Source organism: Ranitomeya imitator, unplaced genomic scaffold (genome assembly GCF_032444005.1).
Source record: "Ranitomeya imitator isolate aRanImi1 unplaced genomic scaffold, aRanImi1.pri SCAFFOLD_325, whole genome shotgun sequence".
Lineage (NCBI taxonomy): Eukaryota > Metazoa > Chordata > Amphibia > Anura > Dendrobatidae > Ranitomeya > Ranitomeya imitator.
This window is the reverse complement of record NW_027193546.1, coordinates 206,829-230,508: the sequence shown is the minus strand read 5'-3', so window position 1 is coordinate 230,508 and position 23,680 is coordinate 206,829. Positions and strand designations below refer to the sequence as shown.

Sequence of the window (23,680 nt, the reverse complement as noted above, 5' to 3'; positions counted from 1 at the left end):
TTGTTCATTTTCATAGATTTTTTTATTGCTATTACTTTTAGTTACATAGCTACATAGTCATTAAGGTTGAAGGAAGACTTTAAGTCCATCTAGTTCAACCCATAGCCTAACCTAACATGCCCTAACATGTTGATCCAGAGGAAGGCAAAAAAAACCATGTGGCAAATAGTAAGCTCCACCTTGGGGAAAAAAATTCCTTCCCGACTCCACATACGGCAGATTCAAGTTATTTCTGTGACCATTGTGGGTTTTTCTGTCATTAAACGAGGGGTACCAACAATTTTGGCCACGTGTGTATATTAGGTGTATGTGCCCACGGGGTGCAGTAGACTTTCTGTTTGGATTCTAATTCTAATGAGTATTACAGTAACAGCATTGTCAATGAGATTCCATAAAATGTCATCTACACGTTACAGAGAGAATGTGGAGTATATCTCCATCAGCATTGATCTGCAGATGATCTCGTACTTATGAATACACTTGATACCATTTCTAAAGAATTTACAAAACATCATGTTCTCCGTGTTATGCAGTAATTGCGCAATAGAGTGAGTTTTCTGGGAAAATATTGTTAACCACCAAATCAGACCTCTATAATCTTTACTTCCTACATAGGCTTCGCATTGCAGAATAATGCACATAATTCCTCTGTCAGTCTCATGTGAGTATATTCCGACACTGATTAACTGTAATTGCTTTTTAATGCCTTCGTTATCAGGAATTGTTGTTGTAGGTGATAACGGGTATTGTTCAGTGTGTTGCTTATGTGTATGATTATTTTATTGTTTTTTTTTTCCTTTTTTGCTCTCAAGTCATGTCATTTACAGCAAGAATAGCAGAACTATCACTCACTATTATTAGTTTTTTCTTACTTTCTCTTCTTTGTGTCATTTGTAGGTTTTTTTTTAACATTTTATGCTCATTTTTCCATGATGCTTACCTATTTAAGGACTTGTGCAAACGTTGCATTTTTGCCTTGCTATTTTCAGTTGAAAAAAATTGCATCTTTTTACAGTAAAAGTGAATGAGATTATCAAAGTCTCATACATGCTGCATATTATTTTTTTTTGCAGATTTGAACCATTAAAGTGTTTTTATTTTTACCGAATGTCAATTGTTTCGGAGTATTGGCTGTATTATTTATCCATTTAAATGAATGGAAAAAAAATAAGAAAAGAACTTTGAAAACCTGCGCAAAACAGGGCAAAAATATGTTTACAGTCATGGGAGCGGTGCAGCAAACATATCATTGGCTCAAGTGCAAAGGGGGTCCAATTCTACCTTCAAATTCAGCATGCAGCTTCTGTCCCAGACACAAAAAGGAGCCCAAATACTGTTTTCTGCACAGGTGCCCTATTCCATCTGTGTCCGCCATTGCGATGCAGGGAGTGCTTGCAGTCACCAATCACTGTACTATGAAGCTGACAGTATTCATTCTTTGGTGTTTTAATTGACAGGTTGTTCTGTACACACACTGCACACATAAGCTGCAGAATGGGCTGTCAACTAAAGTGTCGGGGAGTGATTACAGTGCCCTGCGCTGCTTCAATGACTGTAAGGGAGTAGCTGCAGGGAGAATATAACTTAATATTCTCCTTTTAGCCACTGCTCCATTATTCAGCCTAAAATGATTTTTTACGCTATTTAGATAAACTATTGGATGGACCCTGTATCTGTAGACAAATAGCTGTTCTGGACATGTTAGGTTAAGTTTCAGTACTAAAATCCAATATAATCCATACCTCCCACTCCAGTTTCCATGACTTCTCTCATGCTGCACCAGTTTTCTGGAATGCACTACCCCAGACAATCCAATTAACTTCTAGTATCCCCAGTTTCAAGGGAGCTCTAAACATTTCTTTAGACTGGTCTATCACTTCATTAATCTAACTGTCTCCTGTTCTCCCGTCCACACACTCAGTAGCACTTTGTATCTGTACTTGTACAGATACTGTCTGATGACTGGTTCATGCAGCTTTATTTGAATGCCCATATTTATTATATTGACTGCATGCTCTTTATTTGAAACCTTTTGTGTTACCCCTATTTTCTAATAGATTGTAAGCTTGCGAGCAGGACCCTCACTCATATAGGTATCTGTTTAACCAGTATAACTAATGAGTGAGAAGAGAGGCTTGCAGATGAGCTGGCATGCAGAATCAGGAAGGGACAGAGTAAAGAAGAAGATGTCTGCAAGATAGAAAGCTGTGACGTAAGAGTTGAGCAACACTTGTCATTTGGTGTGTTCCAAGAGACTAGTTAGGAGGACCAAAAAATATCATGGAAGAAGCTTCAGCCTACACTGCAACTTATAAAGTTTGACCTCAGAAGGAAGACATTAACCCTATTGGGTGAAGAAGCTCTCATTACAGAGAGAGGGTGAGGATTGCCACCACAGAGGAGATCATTGAGACCTGTCCTAACTGTGAGGATTGCCACACAAGAAGAGTATGAGGGCTGAGTAGCAAGATACCGTAATTAGGACATCAAAGGCAGCCAGAGACTCATGTTCCTGTATGAGGAACCGTAACGTAATACCTGAAGTGAATAGGTAGCAACTGCAAGGCCCTGCTACTAATTGAGATGGACAGATGGTGTACAGCCGAGCATAAAAAGTTAGCACTCTGGGCTTACTCTTCGTGGTTGTTGAGTCACATGGAATATAGTGTTAGCATTAGCATGACTGGCCATGATCCCTACAAGTGTACAGAGAGCTACATTATCCGGTATATTATCCTGTATAAATGTCCGAAGGGAACAACCCAAAGAAGAAACAGAGAGGACCCAGCAGGAATATGTCTCTTTAGACAGAAAGCTAGCAAGTTAATGGAAATTCACACTTTTGTGCCAAAGGACTAATTAGGGCCATTTAGGATCATGTAAGAAGCTCCGGCCTGCACAGGAATTGATGTAATCGGCCCCAAGAGGAGGATATTGACCTGTCTGGATAAAGGAGATATCAATAAAGAGAAAGAGTGATTACTGCCGCCACAGAAGTTGGTACCGAGGCCTGCTCTCACTGTGAGGATTGCCACTCAAGAAGAGTGTGAGGGCTGATGCCTGATTATGAAGAGAATTAGGACATCAAAGACAGCCAGAGACAATCAATGAGTGAGGAACCGTGACTCAGGATCGGATGTGAATAGGTGGCAATGGTGTGAGCTACACGACACGAGCTACAGGACACTGCTACCGAGAGAGGTGGACAAATAATATACAGCAACAAACTAACACGGATGACACTTTGTGTTTGTGACAACAAAGAGTCCAAAGTTTCAAGCAAAAAGTCACTGGTGTTAGCACATCAGTACAATCAAAGTATCACCGGTGTCAGTCCAGATAAGAAATATCAACAATGGAGCCCCAACCCTCTTCATAAAGATGTATTTTTATTCTTCAGAGTGAGAAGAAAACAGACATCACATTGAAGCCTAGGAGCCATGACCTGGATCAAAAAATGGTCAGGTCACTTGAATATTTTAACGAACACGTTTGTTTTAAAAAAAACCTCGTCATGTGGACAACACCACCACAGACGATAATGGGTGTGATCCATCCATCAAAAACATGTGCGTGAAAAACTGATGTTTAGATTCTTTTCTTAACCCGGTGAGTATAGGGCATTCAGAGGCGGATAATGACAATTTGTCAAATGTTCATACAGTAATCCACACACATCAGCCATTCTAGGGAACCTGGAGACTTCTGGTAACAGGACCACTCGTAAGATGGTGAACCCAGGGTGATGAAAAGTGAACTTTATTTTAATTTTCACTTAAACTTGTAATATTCTATTAAGCTTAATCAAATATTTATGGTTTGTAATGTATCTTACATTTTCATATACAGCTGTGTATTCACAGAATCGGGTGGAGAAGACCGGAAGGAGGGATTTGTAGGACTCTGAAGCGAGAGGACAGAGAAAACATTAAATATAGTGAATTCTCACTCTACAGACTTACATTCCAGGCTGGATTCCTTATAACTCTGCAATCTCTGCTCACCAAGAGATCTCAGGAGACTGCGGACAAGACCGGCCACACACTAAGACTTCAAGGCTGATGGATGTCAGTGCCTACCAGTAATGACCTACAGACTCCACCTTTGTGTGTGTTCCTTCTACTATACTATTTAGAGGTATATAGATCTGTATTGTGATTTATAGATAGATAGATAGATAGATAATAGACAGAGATATATATAGATGATAGATAGAAAGATAGATAGACAGATAAGTGATAGATAGATAGATGAATAGATAGATAGATAATAATAATTATAATAATAATAGATAGATAGATAGATAGATAGATAGATAGATAGATAGATAGATAGATAGATAGATAGATAGATAGATATGGGATAGATAGATGGATAAAGGGATAAACAGATAGATAATAGATGATAGATAGATAGATAGATAGATAGATAGATAGATAGATAGATAGATAGATAGATAGATAGATAGATAGATAGATAGATGTTGTTGCCATAAATATGTTTCCTTTGAAGCTGGCTCTCTTACGAGGACGCCGTAATCTTGGCTGCAGTGTTATTTAAATGAAAACATATGTTGTTTGTGATCCTTGGTTTAGTGCAAAACTTTACTGAGATTTTCTAGACTAATATTCTGCCCATTATTCCTTTCCATCACAGGCCTGTCCATACTGAACATTCGCTATTTGCTCAGATTTTATTATTCAAGAACTTGCATCATAGGTAAGTGAAAAATAAGTGTTCGTTTTTTGTTTTCTAATTTTTACCACATCATGACTTTTTTTATCATTCTGAAAAAAAAATTGAACTGATCAGGAAAGTGAAAAGTAGGCTTGGCGTGAAGGGGTTAAAGTTTATGACAAGTCAACTTTTTGGACCACTTTAGTTTTTTTTTAATCATGCAATTAGATGTCACAACCAACCCTAGCCAGTTTGAATATTTGATTAGCTTTATCTCGAGCTCCTCCTCAGGTTTTCTAGAGACAATCGCTGATTTTGCTCTTGTGGGGAATTTTATTCAGGAGGAGAATAATTTTTAGGCCGGGGTCACACTTGCAACTGCAATGCAAGAAACTTGTGGGAGTCTCTCGCCTCAATACCCGGCACTGCCACCGGCACTTGGGTCCGGAGTGTGCTGCTGCATGTGGAACGCCTGCCAGGGCCGTGGGGTACTCGGTTCCGGGTCCGGTAATTAAAGGGAATGTCACAGTGGCTGTGACTCGGTCCGTGGCCCTGGCCACCCAATTAATGGAAAGTCTTTAAGGGGTTATATGAATAAATTTTGTGTTCATGACGCCATCTGTGGTATTAGGTCAGTGGGGACCGACGCTGCTTAAAGGGGTCCACTGGGGTGATGTCATTTCAGCTAGATGGAATAACTTCCTACAGGTGAAGAAGATCCCCAGAGCTCCTGGTGTATAGGTGTAGATGGTGAATGGTGCAGTAAAGAACAAGGACACAGGTTTGTGGTTTCTTTACCTGGTTTACTGGAGACTTCAGGCAGCCACAAGTATCCAACAAATGTGTTAGACCGCACCCAATACTGACACCGTCTCCATGGACATCAGGGCGCTCGTCCACACCAGGGGGTCCGTCCCCGCAAGAGAGTCCACAATCGAAGTATAAAAAGGACAGCGCCACACCAGGAAGTGACAGACAGTAACCTTCTTTATTCTGCCTCCTGCGGCGACGTTTCGGTCCGTGCTTGAAAAATGTCCACAGACCGAAACGTCGCCGCAGGAGGCAGAATAAAGAAGGTTACTGTCTGTCACTTCCTGGTGTGGCGCTGTCCTTTTTATACTTCGATTCAGGCAGCCACAGTCAAGATCACCAGATCACAGGTACAGGCAGGGTCCGGCCGGCTTGGAAGCAAGTTCAGAGTCCCCTGTACCAGGTGGAGATGAAAGCCTTCCTCATAGTGCGGTGGTATTGTAGTCCCTTACTGCCTATGGCTTCTAGCAAGTTCCTCACAGTTCCTCTCTGTCCTCTATAAAGGTGGGACACAAACCCGTATGACAGGTGGCTTGAGCCTTTTTACAGGGTCTCTATCACGACACGGGCTCTATGTGCCACTGTGCCTCCTGGGTATTAGGGCGGACAGGTGATTTATAATCCAGCTGTCCTGCCGGTTTCTGCTGGGTCTCTTAGAGTCCGGCACAGCCTCAGTCTTCCGGCTACCGATGTCTGCGCTCAGCCAGGGAGGTAGCCCAGTCACAGCTATCCTTCCCAGATGTCACTCTCCTGTACTCCACTCTCCTGCACGCTCACTAACACTGTTCTGCCTTCGGAATCTCTCAATCCTGGAGCTGCAGCAACTCTGGCTGCACGGCCCTATACACATCTCTCTGCCTCAGACTGCTCCAGTCTGCTGTCTGGCATAAACTACCTCACTTTCCCTCCAAGCCAGAATCTATATTCGGGAAGTTCCCCTTAATCCGGGTTCAGAGCTCCCCCTTCTGGCCTGGAGTGTGAATATGTTGTGTGCATTGTGTTTACCTGATAGAAGAGATCTTTCCTTGTTTCCAAGCGTGACATCACTCTCCCTGTGAGGAAAGCAATGCCAGTATGATGACCAGGACCCTGGAGTGTCACACATGTATTCCTACGAATCGCCAGCAGCAGTGCCGGGTATTGAGGCGAGAGACTCGCGCGAGTTTTTCGCATTGCAGTTGCAAGTGGGACACCGGCCTTAGACTGGGTTTGTCAGCAGAAGTGTCACTTGTGACGAATATCGAGATACGTCGTTATATTAGTTGTGCTTAGCGACTAAAAGTGTTGTTATTTGATTGATTTATTACAAAGAACAGAAAAGTTGTAAAGTTGGCTCATAAACCTAATTCGGAATAGGGAGGATGAATAATTTAGATTTTAACTGTAGATAGTGATGACTATGTTATGTTTCTGTTTGGCAGATTCTAACCATGGAGCATGAGCTACATATGAACCAAGAATTACAAAGAAAAGTATGTTACTTGTTCTGGGATATTTACAACGTCCCAGAGTTACTTGACCTTTCTCCGAGCATGAGCCACCCAACCGCTATCCAGTACTCCAGCTTTGTGCTCTCCATAATCACTTGTATCATCGGATTTACTGGTAACCTTCTTGTCATCTTTGTCACCGGATTCTTAATGAAGAAGAGCAAATCTCAAATCTGGTTCCTGAACTTGGCGGTGGCAGATTTCTCCTTTCTTCTGGTCCTCCCCCTTCAGGCTGTGTCTGTATTAACGGCACGATGGCCGTACGGGTCCAATATGTGCAAATTCAATAACTTCATTACCTTTGTCAACATGTACGCCAGTATTTACATCCTCACAGCTCTAAACATTGATCGCACCTTGTCTGTTGCTAAACCAATATGGCACCAGAGGTTCATTTCCAGGAAATGTGGTTACAGTATTTGCATAGTCATCTGGGTATTATCTGCCATATGCAGCATTCCAGCCATCATCTATAGTAACGAAGAATTAATAGGTGAAGAACCTCAGTGCTTTCTCTTTAGTAATGATATTACTAGCATTGTATACTCAAATGTTAACCAAAACTCAAACCTGACTGAGGAGTGGAGGAGTGTTACACGTGAATTATGCGATATGACTTTCGAAAATGTGGAAAAGTTCAAATTGTGGGTAGAAATGCAATCTACAACAATGAGTCTAGTTGTTCCACTTGCAGTTATCGGTTGCATCATCCCACTATGTGTCATCCTAGCCTCCAACATCATCATCATTCATCAAGTGAGGAAATCAGAAGTACCATCATCATCTAGACTGTACAGAGTGGTGATTGCAGCTGTTCTGGCCTTCTTCTGTACCAGGACTCCACTAGTTTTGGCCCAGATTATCTTCTTGGTGTTGGCCCATACTATGGATTTTATTCTGATGTATAAAGTTATTGTATTTTTTCCGCTGTTATCCAGCATAGCCGCCACTAACAGTTTCCTAAATCCCATGGTGTATGTACTGGTGGGGAAAAAAGTAAAGGAAGAAATTTCACAATTTTTGCGGAAAATATAAAGGATGCCATATACCAGATGTGTGGCTGTATGAGGAACATTTTTCCTTACAGGTCATTGAAGAAAACACCTGCTAACTTCTGGAATTAGTGTAGTTTTCTGTTCAACTTCTAAAGGATCAGTAAAATACTGATCGACCCTTCTTAATCCCCCATACACATTAGATAATTCTCCAAACTCACCAATTTAATCTGTTGGGAGACAGAAATGTCATATTGGAGAGTGAAGTATCATACCTGATGTATTTCTAGTAATGACCTATCCTTTTGTTCTGATGGAAATTAGCCATTAACCGAGGAGTGAGGCTGTGGCTTTTGCATAGATAATACAGTAGCGCTCAGCCAACCTAAGTATTCCTGTGCATGAAGGAGTCTGTAAAGATATCTGTCAGTGAAATGGTTGTTCAGGCAACAGCTGTCTAATGTGTATTGGGGCCTGTAGGCAATATCTATTAGGGAAGCTGAGAAGACAGCCCAGGGACTTTTGTTATTTTCTGCCATTAAAGGGGGTTCTTCAGGAATGTGATAAAATGGCCGCTGTCACATATTTCAAACTGCAGCCTTTTCTGGTTACATGTCAGGACCTGCTGCAATCTGAAGAAACAACACTTCAGACACATGTCTCAACTGTCAGAGGAGCAGCATTATAAACAAACATAACTGATCTACTCACTCAGTCATGGAGCAGGGCTGCGACAGGAGAAAAAAGAAACTGAGCTAAGTAAACAGAATGGAAATTTTTCATCAACCTCTTCCATGCCAATTTGTTCACTTGTTCTTCTCAGTCTTTCTGACAGCTTTACATGGAGACTGCTCACTCAGGAAGGATAATTTCTTTGGTCTGAAGCCAGCCATGTTCCATTGCTGAGTGAGCTGATCAGTTGTGTTTGTTCACAATGCTGCTCATCTAACTGTTGAGAGACACATCTTGAGTAGTGCGTCTTCAGACAGTAACCTGGTTTGACACATGACTGAGATGTTTGAAGTTTGAAATATGTAAGAGTGACTATTTTATAACATTTTCAGAGAACCCTCTTAAAATAATACTATTTCACCCTCCCTTACTTAAGAGGCAACCTTACTTGTCCTCTGATATTGCCCAATAAATGCTGCTTAAAAGGTAATCTTAGCTAACAGCCCAGTTTGTTTATTAAACATGGGGAGGTGAAAGTTTTATATTTTTGTCTTTGCTAGGCTTCATCTATAACAATTGGTAGAGACTAGAGAGCATAACCTACTCCTCCAGTTTGCACCCTATAGATGGTAGCATATAAGGATTTAAATGGACGAGGTTGAGATTTCTCCAACCTTTATCATTGCAGCACGTGTATAGCTGTCAATCACATCCATGGTTGGTGACGGCATGAGCACAGCTGCTATGACAGTTATCAGCACCATATAATTTTATGGCACGGTGCATGAAGGTGGTGCGTACTATGACGTACACTTACGTCATGTTATGAGGTTAAAATAACATTGTGTTTCTCTTCGTGTTCTCTCGTCTTGTATGTTTTTATTCTGAAGCTGCATGATGTCTTCTGTAATCTTCTGCAGCCTACTGCTGTCCCAGAAGATGAAAAAATGATGCCAAACCAAATCTGCGCAGCATGGAAGGGAAGAGCATGGCAAAATTTCTATAGGTTCATGTTGCTGCATGATTTTTAGATGACAGATTTGGAAACTTACCAATTGGTGAGCTGCATGAGAATAAACAGAGATGTTATAATGAACGGTTTCAATAAAGCATGGATCAAGACAAAGCACAATTATTGTTCATGTCAAGGGAATATATTGCAGCCCAGCCTAATTCTAGTAATAGACATTACCCCACATCGCCAACATCTCCATCATCGTAGTCCTCTGCAAACTGATTTGCTTGTTAGATACCATAGATGGGAGGGACCTTATGGCAAAATGGTCAGACATATGTGCAAAGTCTCCTTAACAATCTATGGTAGTAATTGAAACCACTGAACCAGATTGCACTAGGGCATTATTTTTAAACCCTTAGCAAAGGGGTCATATTCCGTTTTGCACTTCCGTTCTACCCTCCCGTTACATATATCTATCGTAAAGTGCTACGGTGTATTAATAAAATGTTATTAAATTCAGGCTTTTGTATAGTTAGAAGAATGACACCCATAGTTGTAATAATCATGACAGAATAAGAAAAAATGCCAAAGATTGTGCCATGGCAGTGTTACTATGCAAGTCTGCACTCTTCATGGCTGATAAGCCAATAGAAAATGTTTAGGCTTGAAAACACCAAGGCACTGAGACTGAGACTATACAACACATAATGGAGACAGTCACAGATACTAGTAATGGGGAAACCCAAAAAAAGTTTGGTTAAGGTACCCAAACTCAAATCTGGACCCCATTAAAATGAATGGGGGCCCGAACATTCGGCGTTTCCCACATTGTCATCTGTGTGATAGCATAGGAAACAATGGCTCTGATCGGCGGTGAGTTCATTACAGCCAGTTGGAGCACTGCCGTTCCCACTATGTCACACAGAAGACAGCGGGTGAGCCAGCTTCTCTGACCAGCGGCAAATAGTTTTCTGCCAGTCACTGTCATCTCTTTGAAAGCAGCTAGAGATGAGCAAACCTCTCAAGGTTCAGGTCGGTTAAGGACGTTCGGCAAATATGTTGGCAGAACAGTTCGACGAATGGCTCCTACACTTTCACTAACAGTTTGTCTGAGCCCTCCTTGATTGCTGTAAGCCACCCTTCCATTTCACCTGCCAGTGCAATGACAATCCGGAACTTAGATATATTGTTATCCCTTCTGCTTCCACCTCTCCCTTTGGGACCACCACCTCCTCACGCAGTCTATTCAAAGTGTGTTCCAGTATGTAGATGACCGGAATAGTGATGCTGATGAGGCATCATCAGAGCTAACCATTTTAGTAGCCATTTTAAAACTGTGAAGAAGAGTGCAGCGGTCCTTCATCTGTGCCCACTCCGCAAGCGTGCTTTGCACCACGTCTGTACTGCGTTGCCCCAGGCTATTCAAATGGAAATATTGCGCCACTGCTTGAACCAGTCACTCCAACATGTACAGAGTGGAATTCCACCAAGTTGTAACATTGCAAATGAAACGGTTAACTGTGTAGCAATGAGGACTCTGTAGCAATGAGGGGATGAGGACATGAGCCATGCAAGGCACGTGTGTGAGGTTGCCCTGGTATAGGGCTGCCACCAGTTTTACACCATTATTGCACACGGTATTCCCTGGCTCCAGGTTCACTGCAGACAGCCATTGCTCTAATTCTGCCGGGATAGCTGTCCACTCCTCTTGAGCTGTGTGGCTAAGATCTCCAAGGCATATTAATTTTAACACTGCCTGAATGCTGTGAGCCCTGGCTGCAGCAGTATGGAGGCAGAGGGATCCTCTCTGCAATATTGAAACGCGTGTTTCATTAAGGGAGAGGTTGAGGGCACAGGTGAAGGCTCTAGAAGAAGCAGAAGCAGTGGAGGAAATGTTAGATACAGAAGTTTCTCTTGCAAGACTTGTGGAGCATCCCTTGACCACCTGCCCCCACTGCTACAGATCCTGAGTAGGGTTGAGCGACTTTTCTTTTTATAGGATCGGGTCGGGTTTCACGAAACCTGACTTTTTCAAAAGTCGGGTCGAGTGAAATCGGCCGATCCTATAGAAAAGTCGGGGTCGGGGTCGGCCGAAACATGAAATCCAATGCAGTGCATTGGGTTTCTAATGGTTCCCAGGGTCTGAAGGAGAGGAAACTCTCCTTCAGGCCCTGGGATCCATATTTAAGTGTAAAATATAGAATCAAAATAAAAAATATTGATATACTTACCCTCGGACGCGCCCTGGTTCTCACCGGCAGCCTTCCTTCCTAAGAATGAGTGCCTGAAGGACCTTCGATGACGTCGCGGCTTGTGATTGGTCGCGTGAGCGGTCACATGGGCGTCACGCGACCAATCACAAGCCACGACGTCATCTAAGGTCCTTCAGGCGCTGATTCTTAGGAAGGAAGGCTGTGTGTTAGAACCAGGGCGCGTCCGACGGCGAGTATATACCTATTAGGAATATACTCACCCTCGGATGCGCCCTCGGACGCTTCCTTCCTAAGAATTAGCGCCTGAAGGACCTTAGATGACGTCGCGGCTTGTGATTGGTCGCGTGACCGCCCATGTGACCGCTCACGCGACCAATCACAAGCCGCGACGTCATCGAAGGCCCTTCAGGCGCTCATTCTTAGGAAGGAAGGCTGCCGGTGAGAACCAGGGCGCGTCCGAGGGTAAGTATATCAATATTTTTTTTATTTTTATTCTTTATTTTACACTTAAATATGAATTCCGATACCCAATATCTTAAACATATCGGAACTCGGTATCGGAATTCCGATTCCAGATCAGAAGAATGCCGACCTCATGGCTGACCCCACACAGGGGTCGGGTCGGGTTTCATGAAACCCGACTTTGCCAAAAGTCGGCGACTTCTGAATCTGGCCGACCCATTTCACTCAACCTTAATCCTGAGGTCTAATCAATTTGGATCTAGTGGGTTACAGTGGTGAATATATTATAATCAATCAAGCACTGTGATCCTATATACATCTTTGATGTATGAATGACTATTTTAAATCACAATATATAAATTTGATTTAAGGATTTATAATAAAGTGTCATTTTACTCACATTTTCATTTTCCCTTTCCCCAATACACATATAAACCCAGGGGCTAGCATCCCATAAATAAATACCTATAGCAGCAAATGTTAGAGCATCAGAATAGCAGCAAAGGTAAACAAAGTGCATACGCTGAAAAAGGTATATGACCTGGTAGTTCACTTTTTTATTGAAGAACAGAAATAAATTAACTTTTTGATGATATTCTAATTTTGTGAGAAACACTTGTAGATAGATAGATAGATAGATAGATAGATAGATAGATAGATAGATAGATAGATAGATAGATAGGTAGATGGATAGATAGATAGATAGATAGATAGATAGATAGATAGATAGATAGATAGATAGATAGATAGATAGATAGATAGATAGAAAGGTAGATGGATAGATAGATAGATAGATAGATAGATAGATAGATAGATAGATAGATAGATAGATAGATAGATAGATAGATAGATAGATAGATAGATAGATAGATAAAGAGAAAAACTGGAACAGCATCTAGTGTTACCTCAAGTATCATGCACAGCTTTCCCAATCGGTAATCAAATGGTTTCCAATAATAGAGTAAAAAAAGGAAAACAGCACAAAAGAAGTATGAAAAAAGTGGACTTTATTGTCCAAATGGCGTGAAAATGTTTCGGATGTGATATCCTTCCTCAAGCAGCTTGAGAATGGATATCACATCCCAAACGTTGCCACGCATTTGGACAATAATGTCCACTTTTTTCAAAGTTTTGAATTTTTTTTGACCACTTAGATAAAACATAACCTAGACATGTTTGGTGTCTGTGAGCTCGCAATGACCTGGAGAATCATAATGGCTGGTCAGTTTTAGCATTTAGTGAACCTAATAATATAGCCAAACAAAAAACAAGTGTTGGATTGCACTTTTTTTTGCAACTTCACTGCACTTGGAATTTTCCCCCACTATTTTCTAGTACATGACATGCTAAAACCAATGATGCGTTCAAAAGTACAGCTCGTTCTACAAAAAATAAGCCCTCACATGGCCATATTCACAGAAAAGTAAAAAAGATATGGCTCTGGGAAGGAGGGAAGCGAAAAAAAAAAAAAAAACGAAAATACCCAGGGTCAAGAAGGGGTACAGTTTGAGGCATCATGTGATAACGTGATTCCCTTGTGAGAGATATAGTAGGTCTATGATGGTGTGTGGGTTTCTGAGGCTCAAGAGATCCTGTAAGCAACATTTTCTCTCTCTGACCTGAGATGAATAAGAATGATCTGACACATGAGACTTCGTCCATGAACTCTTTCTTATGAAATTCACATTTTTTACATGCAGCAATTGAAATAATGTCATGATTACACTACAGGTACAAACAAAATAATTTGCTCTCTATTGCAAACTTGGATTAGTAGCAAAGTTTACAAACTTTCTGCTGTTTGCAAGAATCAAATAAAATACTAAAAATGTAAATTAACTCAAGACAAATAACACAAGTGTGTCTCCAAATTCATCACAAAATGTAACTTTTACTGAATACTGCAGTCTCGGAATTATTCCCCTCGATCATGACAAGTGTCTTTATTACAGTACTTTGCATCTAGAGCAGCTTTGGCTGTTATAAGCTGCTGAAAATACGATGCCTAGCCTTCTGACAGCGGTCCTCGGCAATGGCCTCCGAATCACTACTATTCTCGGGTTTGATACTGCAACTGCCTTTTTCAACTCTCAGCAAAGATATTCTATGAGGTTTAAGTTGGCTGTGACAAAGCCAGCAGGAGAAATGTCCTACAAGTGTGTTGTGCACTGCTTCTATAATGCTCCATGCACGAGTATAGCATTCTAAATAATATTTTATCACTTTTTAAATGTGAACCATCATGCCATATCCCACTTAGTCATTTAGTGCCGTGGTGACATTGTTCTGTGATTTGAGCTGTTGTGCATGAATAAATATTTTTTGAGGCACTTGCTAGCGTGGTTCATCATGCCATATCTCACCTTGTTATTTAGTGGCGGTGAAATTCAACAGTGTGCATAGCTCATGCCCATTAAAAAATATATTATATTTTTCTGTTGCTAAAAGGGACACAGCCTGCCATACTCCACGCTGTCATTTTGTGGCGGTGATATGAAGGTGTCTACAGACCTAACTCACAAAAAAATATATATATTTTTTTTCTTCTGTGGCTGAACGTGATACAGCCCGCCATAGCCCGCATTGTCATTTTGTGGCGGTGATGTAAAGCTGTCTGCAGACCTAACGCACATTAAAAAATTATATATATTTTTTCTGTTGCAAAACAAGATGCAGCCCGCCTTATCCCAAATAATATTGCACTCCCCACGTTTCAGCTTTTGAATTTCCACAAAAATTTTAATTAAATAAATACATTTTGTTCAACTTCACAATTGTGTTCCACTTGTTACATTTGGTATCTTTATGTTTGAAGCATGATATGTGTGAAAAAGTTGAGAAGTTCTAGGGGGCCGAATACATTCACAAGGCACTGTATATGAATCATATACTTGTGCTCCCATGACTGTCCACTCTTGTCACCGGAAGGGGGGAATCCTAAAAGTGTGCAGTGTATGTCCTGTGAGAATTCAGTAGCATGCAGGCACCTACAGTGACTGCAGACTTTCATCTCAAATCTGGACAAGCCCTCTAATTATAAAATTAAGCACTATCAGCATGTAATATACTCACTATCAGAATTCAGCTCTTCTTGCTGATTCTAGCAGTCATCACATGGCCACTTCACTCACATGCGATTTTCATACTTACGGTCACGTGATAACTAGCGTTTCTTCTTGCTTCTCTCAGTTCTTCATTGAACATTGACACAATTAGGAAGAGCAGCTAGTCGACACGGGACTGTAAAAGTGCAAATCATATATGTGCTTACAGTGGAAGGGAAAAGCGGGCACCAAACTGAATTATTGCCTTGGGTGCCGGAAAACCTAGATGCATCACCTCTGCCCATGAAGAGTTTGGAGCCGGAGCTTTTCCTCCCTTTGGTTTTGCACCAAGGTCATTACTTGGCTTCGTCAGAGGCAGGACAATGATGGACAATGTAAAGAAAAAGCAAAGAAGTGCTGGACTGTGGTTCTTTTGTCCCAATGGAGGAGATTATTTTGAGATCTCACACTCCACTGTCAAGACAGAATCAACCCCCTTATCTAGTCCCAATTTCCTGGGGGCACAAAAACAACTTCACCAAATATTTTGCATACTGGCCATCTTCTTTGAGAAGCTCACCCACCTACTAGAACACTTTTTAAAGGGAATTTGTCATCAAAAGAAATGGTATTTACCTGTGAAATATAGGGGTAATCTGCACATAAATACCACGTTATTTAGTATGTTCAGAAATCTGAATGGGAGAGCAACTGCAGGGAGAAAGTGAAGTTATAATCATCCTGCAGCCGCTTGCTTCCAGTCATTGAGAGAGTCCTGGAGGTATGACCAGTCAGATTATTAACGAAATCGATCCTGTGAATTAAAACATATAAGTCTTTATTATTACACAAACGGACACACAGACTTTTTCTAAACTTATCACAAAAGGACACATTAAAATTAAGCTTTTTTTTTTTTTTTTTACTAAAAACCTGAATACAGGTTAGGAACCAATTTAGAAGTTTCTGGGATTCAGCCTATGGCCAGAGAGAATAGAAAAAAAAAAATACACAGGCTTTTTTTTCCAACAATCTCCAGGATCTTTCTGAAGTGTTTGCATATTTATAGGCTTAATGCATTGTCCATGACTTTGGTTTAACTCAAAAGATAAGTAATAGTCCGTAGACTTCTCCAATTAAAACACATGAAGTTGAAGAGCAGAGCGAAATTAGAAAAACATGTGTCTGCCATACCAAAGCTGTAAAGGTAATTGTCTTTTAAAAAATATTTTTCGAAACAACATAATGATGCTGAAAACCCTAACGATTTCTAAATGTGGAGAAGCAGAAATGCTCCTCCAAGCACTTGTCACCTCAGAGACTGAAGGCTGGTTCATTGAAAGTCTACAAGGTTCATTTTAAAGGGAACTTGTCACCAGGCTTTTCCAAAATAAAGTACAGCCACCACCTTTACGGCCACTTTTTCAGAATTGTAATAGGCTATTTGCAAGTTCTCAATCTCCTCCGCATAGCACAAAAAAAACCTTTATCATACCCACATATAATATTAATCTTTATTTATATAGCGCCAACATATTCCGCAGCGCTTTACAGTTTAACAGCTTCAAACACAACAATCATAAGTAGTGTTGAGCGATACCGTCCGATACTTGAAAGTATCGGTATCGGATAGTATCGGCCGATACCCGAAAAATATCGGATATCGCCGATACCGATATCCGATACCAATACAAGTCAATGGGACATCAAGTATCGGAAGGTATTCTCATGGTTCCCAGGGTCTGAAGGAGAGGAAACTCTCCTTCAGGCCCTGGGATCCATAGGGATGTGTAAAATAAAGAATTAAAATAAAAAATATTGATATGCTCACCTCTCCGGCGGCCCCTGGACTTCACACTGCTAACCGGGAGGCTTCTTTGTTTAAAAAGCGCGCCTTTCGGACCTGTGAATGACGTCCCGGCTTCTGATTGGTCGCGTGCCGCCCATGTGACCGGCACGCGACCAATCAGAGGCCGCGACGTCATTCGCAGGTCCTCAATTCCTATAATTAGCAGTTTTGTGAATGAGAATGACGTTGCGGCTTCTGATTGGCTGCGTGCCGGTCACATGGGCGGCACACGGCCAATCAGAAGCCGCGACGTCATTCCCATTCACAAAACTGCTAATTATAGGAATTGAGGACCTGCGAATGACGTCGCGGCCTCTGATTGGTCGCGTGCCGGTCACATGGGCGGCACGTGACCAATCAGAAGCCGGGACGTCATTCACCGGTCCGAAAGGCGCGCTTTTTAAACAAAGAAGCCTCCCGGATAGCAGCGTGAAGTCCAGGGGCCGCCGGAGAGGTGAGCATATCAATATTTTTTATTTTAATTCTTTATTTTCCACATCCCTATTGATTCGATACCGATACCCGATATCACAAAAATATCGGATCTCGGTATCGGAATGCTCAACACTAGTCATAAGTAACAATGTTATTAATACAATAATTAAAGCAACACAAGACGACCCTGCTAGTGAGAGCTTACAATCTACAATGAGGTGGGGGAGATACAAAGTACAGGTGTGTATTTACAATGATGTATTTACAATCATGGTGCAGCCATCTTCAGGGGGTGGGGGATAGATGGGGATAGTGAATGGGCTACACACACACAAACAAAATAACTGATTAGGGAACATGATAGGCCACTCTGAACAAATGTGTTTTGAGGGAGCGCCTAAAACTATGCAAATTGTGGCTGGTCCTAATTTCTTGGGGAAGAGCATTCCAGAGGATTGATGCAGCACGGGAGAAGTCTTGTAGTCGGGAGTGGGAGGTACGGATTAGTGCAGAGGTTATTCGAAAGTCATTTGCAGAGCGAAGAGGTTGGTTAGGCCAATAGACAGAAATGAGGGAGGAGATGTAAGGGGTGCCGCACTGTGGAGAGCTTTGTGGGTGAGAACAAGTACTTTGAATTGTATCCTGTAATGAATGGGCAGCCAGTGTAATGACTGGCGAAGAGCTGACGAGTCCGAGTAACGATTAGCCAGATGGACTACCCTGGCTGCTGCATTAAGGATGGACTGGGTAGGGGAAAGTCGAGTGAGGGGGAGGCCAATTAATAGAGCGTTGCAGTAGTCCAGGCGGGAGTGGATCAGGGCGACAGTGAGGGTTTTTGTTGTTTCTATGGTGAGAAAAGGGCAGATTCTAGAGAAGTTCTTTAGGTGTAAGCGGCATGAGCGGGCAAGAGATTGTATAGTGCGGTCCTGTCTGGTAGTCATCTTTGGTCTTGATCCGGCACCTTCTCTATTCCCAAAATCGCAATCCTCCTTCCATGCTTCATGCGGATGACATGTCCTACGTCATCCACACAGTGCCCCCCAATTTTGCTCCTGCAAGGTGCATTTCTCTCTGCTTTGCCCATGGTAAGGCAAAGTATTGTAATGCACATGTGCCGGGAAAGACCAAAAGCACCAATGATCCTGAAGTAAAGTCAGCACATGCGCACTACAGTACTCCGCTCTACTCTCAGCAGGGAAGAGAGAAGTACTACTTCACAGGAACATTATTGGGATACACTGAATGGATGATATTATTATTATTATTATTATTATTATTTATTATTATAGCGCCATTTATTCCATGGCGCTTTACATGTGAGGAGGGGTATACATAATAAACAAGTACAATAATCTTGAACAATACAAGTCGCAACTGGTACAGGAGGAGAGAGGACCCTGCCCGCGAGGGCTCACAATCTACAAGGGATAGGTGAGGATACAGTAGGTGAGGGTAGAGCTGGCCGTGCAGCGGTTTGGTCGATCGGTGGTTACTGCAGGTTGTAGGCTTGTCGGAAGAGGTGGGTCTTCAGGTTCTTTTTGAAGGTTTCGATGGTGGGCGAGAGTCTGATATGTTGTGGTAGAGAATTCCAGAGTAGGGGGGATGCACGAGAGAAATCTTGTATGCGATTGTGGGAAGAGGAGATAATAGGGGAGTAGAGAAGGAGATCTTGTGAGGATCGGAGGTTGCGTGCAGGAGAGTACCATCCACATGAAGCAGGGTAGGAGGACAGCAGTTGTATTAAGAGAGGAGGTGCAAAGGAAAGACCACCCATTGGTTCCTACCAAACTGTATGGGAGTATAATGAAAGGTATTTTATTGTGCTATGCAGATTTGATTGGAGACATACTTATAGCATACCACAATCCTGTAAAAGAAGTATTAAAGGTAATGGTTGTACCTTATTGAGGAAAAACCTAGTGGCAAGGTCCCTGTAAAGGAGTATCTCCAAGATTGAAAACTATTCTTTATCTGTGAAATAGAGGATAACTTCCTGATTGCTGGTCTGACCGCTGGGACCCCTACTGATCCCAAGAACTGTTAGGGTACCGTCACACTAAAACGACGCTGCAGCGATACGACAACGATGTCGATCGCTGCAGCGTCGCTGTTTGGTCGCTGGAGAGCTGTCACACAGACAGCTCTCCAGCGACCAACGATCCTGAAGTCCCCGGTAACCAGGGTAAACATCGGGTTACTAAGCGCAGGGCCGCGCTTAGTAACCCAATGTTTACCCTGGTTACCAGCGTAAACGTAAAAAAAAAAACACTACATACTTACATTCCGCTGTCTGTCCCCGGCGCTCTGCTTCACTGCACTGACAGTGAGCGCCGGACAGCCGGAAAGCAGAGCGGTGACGTCACCGCCGTACTTTACGGCCGGCACTCAGTCAGTGCTGGAGGCTGAAGGCGAGGGACATGACCAGACACCAGGAATGTAAGTATGTAGTGGTTTTTGTTTACATTTACAACGGTAACCAGGGTAAACATCGGGTTACTAAGCGCGGCCCTGCGCTTAGTAACCCGATGTTTACACTGGTTAACAGTGAAGACATCGCTGAATTGGCGTCACACACGCCGATTCAGCGATGTCAGCGGGAGATCCAGCGACGAAAGAAAGTTTCAAATGATCTGCTACGACGTACGATTCTCAGTGGGGTCCCTGATCGCAGTAGCGTGTCAGACACAGCGAGATCGTAAGGATATCGCTGGAACGTCACGGATCGTGCCGTTCTAGTGACCAAAGTGCCACTGTGTGACGGTACCCTTACTCTAAAGGTCTCTGTGTGAATAGAGCAGTGTTCCATCATGTGCACTGTTGCTCCATTTATTTTTTATTTGATTAGTGAAAACCAGCCAAATGCAGCACTCGAATATCTCCAGCGGCCTCATTGAGAATGAATTAAAACAGTGAGCATGATCGACTGCTGATGCTTTCACATGGGGCTCCTCAAAACCCTGGTTCTAGGGATCGGTGGGGGTCCCAGCAGTTGGACCCCAGTGGTCGGAAAGTGTTCCCCTATCCAGTGAATAGAGAATTAACTTCCAAACTTGAGAATATCCAGTTGGCAAACCTTCTGTACTAGATTACATTTTTCCAGTGCTTAGGTAAGTGCTTTTGTCCCATCATTTATGCACCTTTTAGGTGTCACTGTGCCAAAACCACCCTCATTCATAACCTATCACATGTTTCTATCATATGTCAATATTTTTTTTTTTAAATTACAGTAACCCTTAAAGGGGTATGTCCTGTGGAACATATCAAATATTCAATAGGTGGAGTAACGGGCTGGGTGGTGGAATCACTGTGAGCCCAAGGAAGGCCTGGAGGGGCAAGACTAGGAGCTTCACCCAGTCTGGCCTCGGATTCACAGCAGCATTCAATATTGATAAACAAGGAGAGACAAGGGAGGTGGTCTAGGTGCTACTCTAGGACTGATCTTGGGTAGATGGCAGCTGACCCCCTAGGAACTGGTAGTTGGGACGACACGAAGGAGTAGATGAAGGTGGGCGCAGTAAGAACATGGATACCATGGGTGTAGACAAGACTGGCTGGCGCAAAGATGGGCACTGGCAGGTGCAGGCTGGACCAGTTGATACATAGGTGGGGGGAACAGCTGATAGACAGGCAAGTGGGCATAGCTGATAGTTAGGCTGGTGGACACGGCTGATAGACAGGTGGGCAGGCATGATTGATAGACAGGCTGGCAGGCATGGGTGATAGGCTGAGAGACACAGTTGATAGACAGGCAAAAGGGAATGGCCGATAAACAGGCTGGTAAATGTAAATACAAGCACTGAGACATATGAACTAACAAGTGTTAGGAACAACCTTACAGTGTTGCATAGGCACCTCCCACAGGGTGGAGGTGCCCTAAATAATAAGTTCTCTCCAGCCATTGACTGTGGGTACTTTAGGACAGTGCACGCACTGTCCCTTTAAGATGCCAGCCCTAAGCACGGTGCCTGGGGATATGCAAACAGTGCACAGATCCAGGGCAGTTGCAGGAGGATGAGGACAGGGATTGGGATCGTGGCGATGAGTTTGTCGGCTTCGCTGCTGGGGAGAGGATACAGAGAGAAGAGACGACGAAGACATGACAGGTACGGCAGGAGCAGGATGGCAGCTGTGAGAATGCTGACGACTCTGTAGAGGTGCCAATGTTGTAGGTGGCACTTTTATTTATCTTGAGAATAAGACCGGCTTGTGCAGTATCATGAATAGAAAGATTCCTGAGCATGCGCACATCTCTTCATTTGTTAATAGTGGAGCTCTGAATATTGCAGAACATGTGCAGCCATCTGTCATTTTCTAACAGCGTTCACTGTTTTCTATTCATTAGATAGATGCTAGTCACAAACTGAAATCCTTGTATCACATGAGCATCTCTTAGACGTTCCAAATGGGAAAACATAAACAATCATTCTAAATACTATGAACTGTTCATTGACCATTGTTTTTGGTATTATGACTGTTCCATTTTCCTAACATGTCTAAAGAAGATGTATCCTCTGCCAAACACGTGACTTAGCCATGCATGGCCACTAATATTCCTTTGTAAAATCGAAAGGATGAAGTTTTGCATATTATTATTATTTGAAAAGCAAAACAATGGAGGACATCACACAGGCTCTCATAGAAGTTGATTTTAATTTGGTCACAGATGTGTGGTGGTCATTTTATGAGAGCACGGTGGATCCAAATAATACAGTGCGATTTGTTAATTTATGTGATGTTATTTCTGATGCTGCTTATGAAATCTGAAAGTCCCGTTTGCATCCTCCTACCGGTCAACACATAAACAATTGGGTTGAAGCAGGTATTTGAATAGGCAAGGGTGATCAAGAGCGGCATGAATATGAGGACATTGAACATGAGTATGAGGTTCATATTGAGAACAGCGATGAATAACACAGTCTCTGCGATGACCAATGGGGTCCATGTTATAAAAAACACCAGAATGATAATTAGGACCATTCGATAGAGCCTGTGAGTATTTATGGTCTTGGATCTTCTCACATGCACAACTATGGTTATATTACAAATTATTACAATACCAAGGGGAATAAAATATCCAATGATTAGGAAAGGAACCACCAACATCTTAGACGTAGCTATCATATGATTCCACAAACTAAGCGCCTCCTCACCACCACAACATTTGTTGGATGAGCACTGTTCAAAGTAGGGTCGAAACTTTGTGTAGATGTTAGAGGCTAAAATGTCTCTTGTAGTGTTCTCATTAGTCACATTATATCCATTGTTGACCACTACAACATCAAAGCTTTTACTGCCAATGTGACTGCATAGTTTGACTTCTCCAATTTTCACCTCACCACTATAGTAAAGCACTGGGACACTGACCACTATCGTGAAAATCCAGATTAAAGCACAGATCCAAAAAGAAATGCGTCGGGACATGAATTTGAGGTGGAACATTGGCTGAGCTACAGACAACACTCTGGCAATATTTAGGGAGATAAGAATTAAAACACTGGCAAACATATTAGCAGATAAAGAAAAAAGAAACAGTTTACAAATGTGTGGCCCGAAAGTCCAGTTGCCTTTAAAAACTGAGAAGGCATGAACGGGTAATGTAAGGAGAGAGAAGAAGTCAGCGAGGGCCAAATTCAGAAACCAGTATTTAGACTTGTGCTTCTTCATGACGAATCCAAGAAAAAATATGACAATTGCATTTCCCACCAGTCCCACAAAACAGATCAAGATGGCCATCACAAAATTGACGTACTTGAGGACAGATGAGTAAGATTCAAAATATTCTATGAGAAGATGGATATCCGCATTGGAGTAACAGAGTCCATGGAACAACGACATGTTTCCCATGTTAGAACCTAGAAATTGAGGAGAGGAATTCAGTTAGAGTCAGAGTCTGCAAATGGCAATGTAATCAGTTACAAGAAATTGTATTCACATCCTTTACTTGGTCATCAAGAATCCATAACTTACCAGTGATCAGCAAAAAGATTCCCACTGCCGCAAAGTCTATGGCACTAATGAAGATAGTTGGGTGAAGAGCTTGGCTATTTTCATATCTATAGCTCCACTGGCTTTGAG

The 23,680-nt window shown here is 42.3% G+C and overlaps 1 protein-coding gene across 1 annotated transcript; it reads left to right on the top strand.

The window, feature by feature from the left end:
• The first annotated feature begins 615 nt into the window (after positions 1-615).
• On the top strand, positions 616-9,770 carry LOC138653682 (chemerin-like receptor 1). The gene is made up of 4 exons (XM_069743287.1): positions 616-661; positions 3,850-4,137; positions 4,657-4,719; positions 6,909-9,770. Exon 4 carries the CDS (start codon positions 6,918-6,920, stop codon positions 8,010-8,012), a length of 1,095 nt encoding a protein of 364 aa, XP_069599388.1. The 5' UTR covers positions 616-661; positions 3,850-4,137; positions 4,657-4,719; positions 6,909-6,917; the 3' UTR covers positions 8,013-9,770.
• The last annotated feature ends 13,910 nt before the right edge of the window (positions 9,771-23,680 follow it).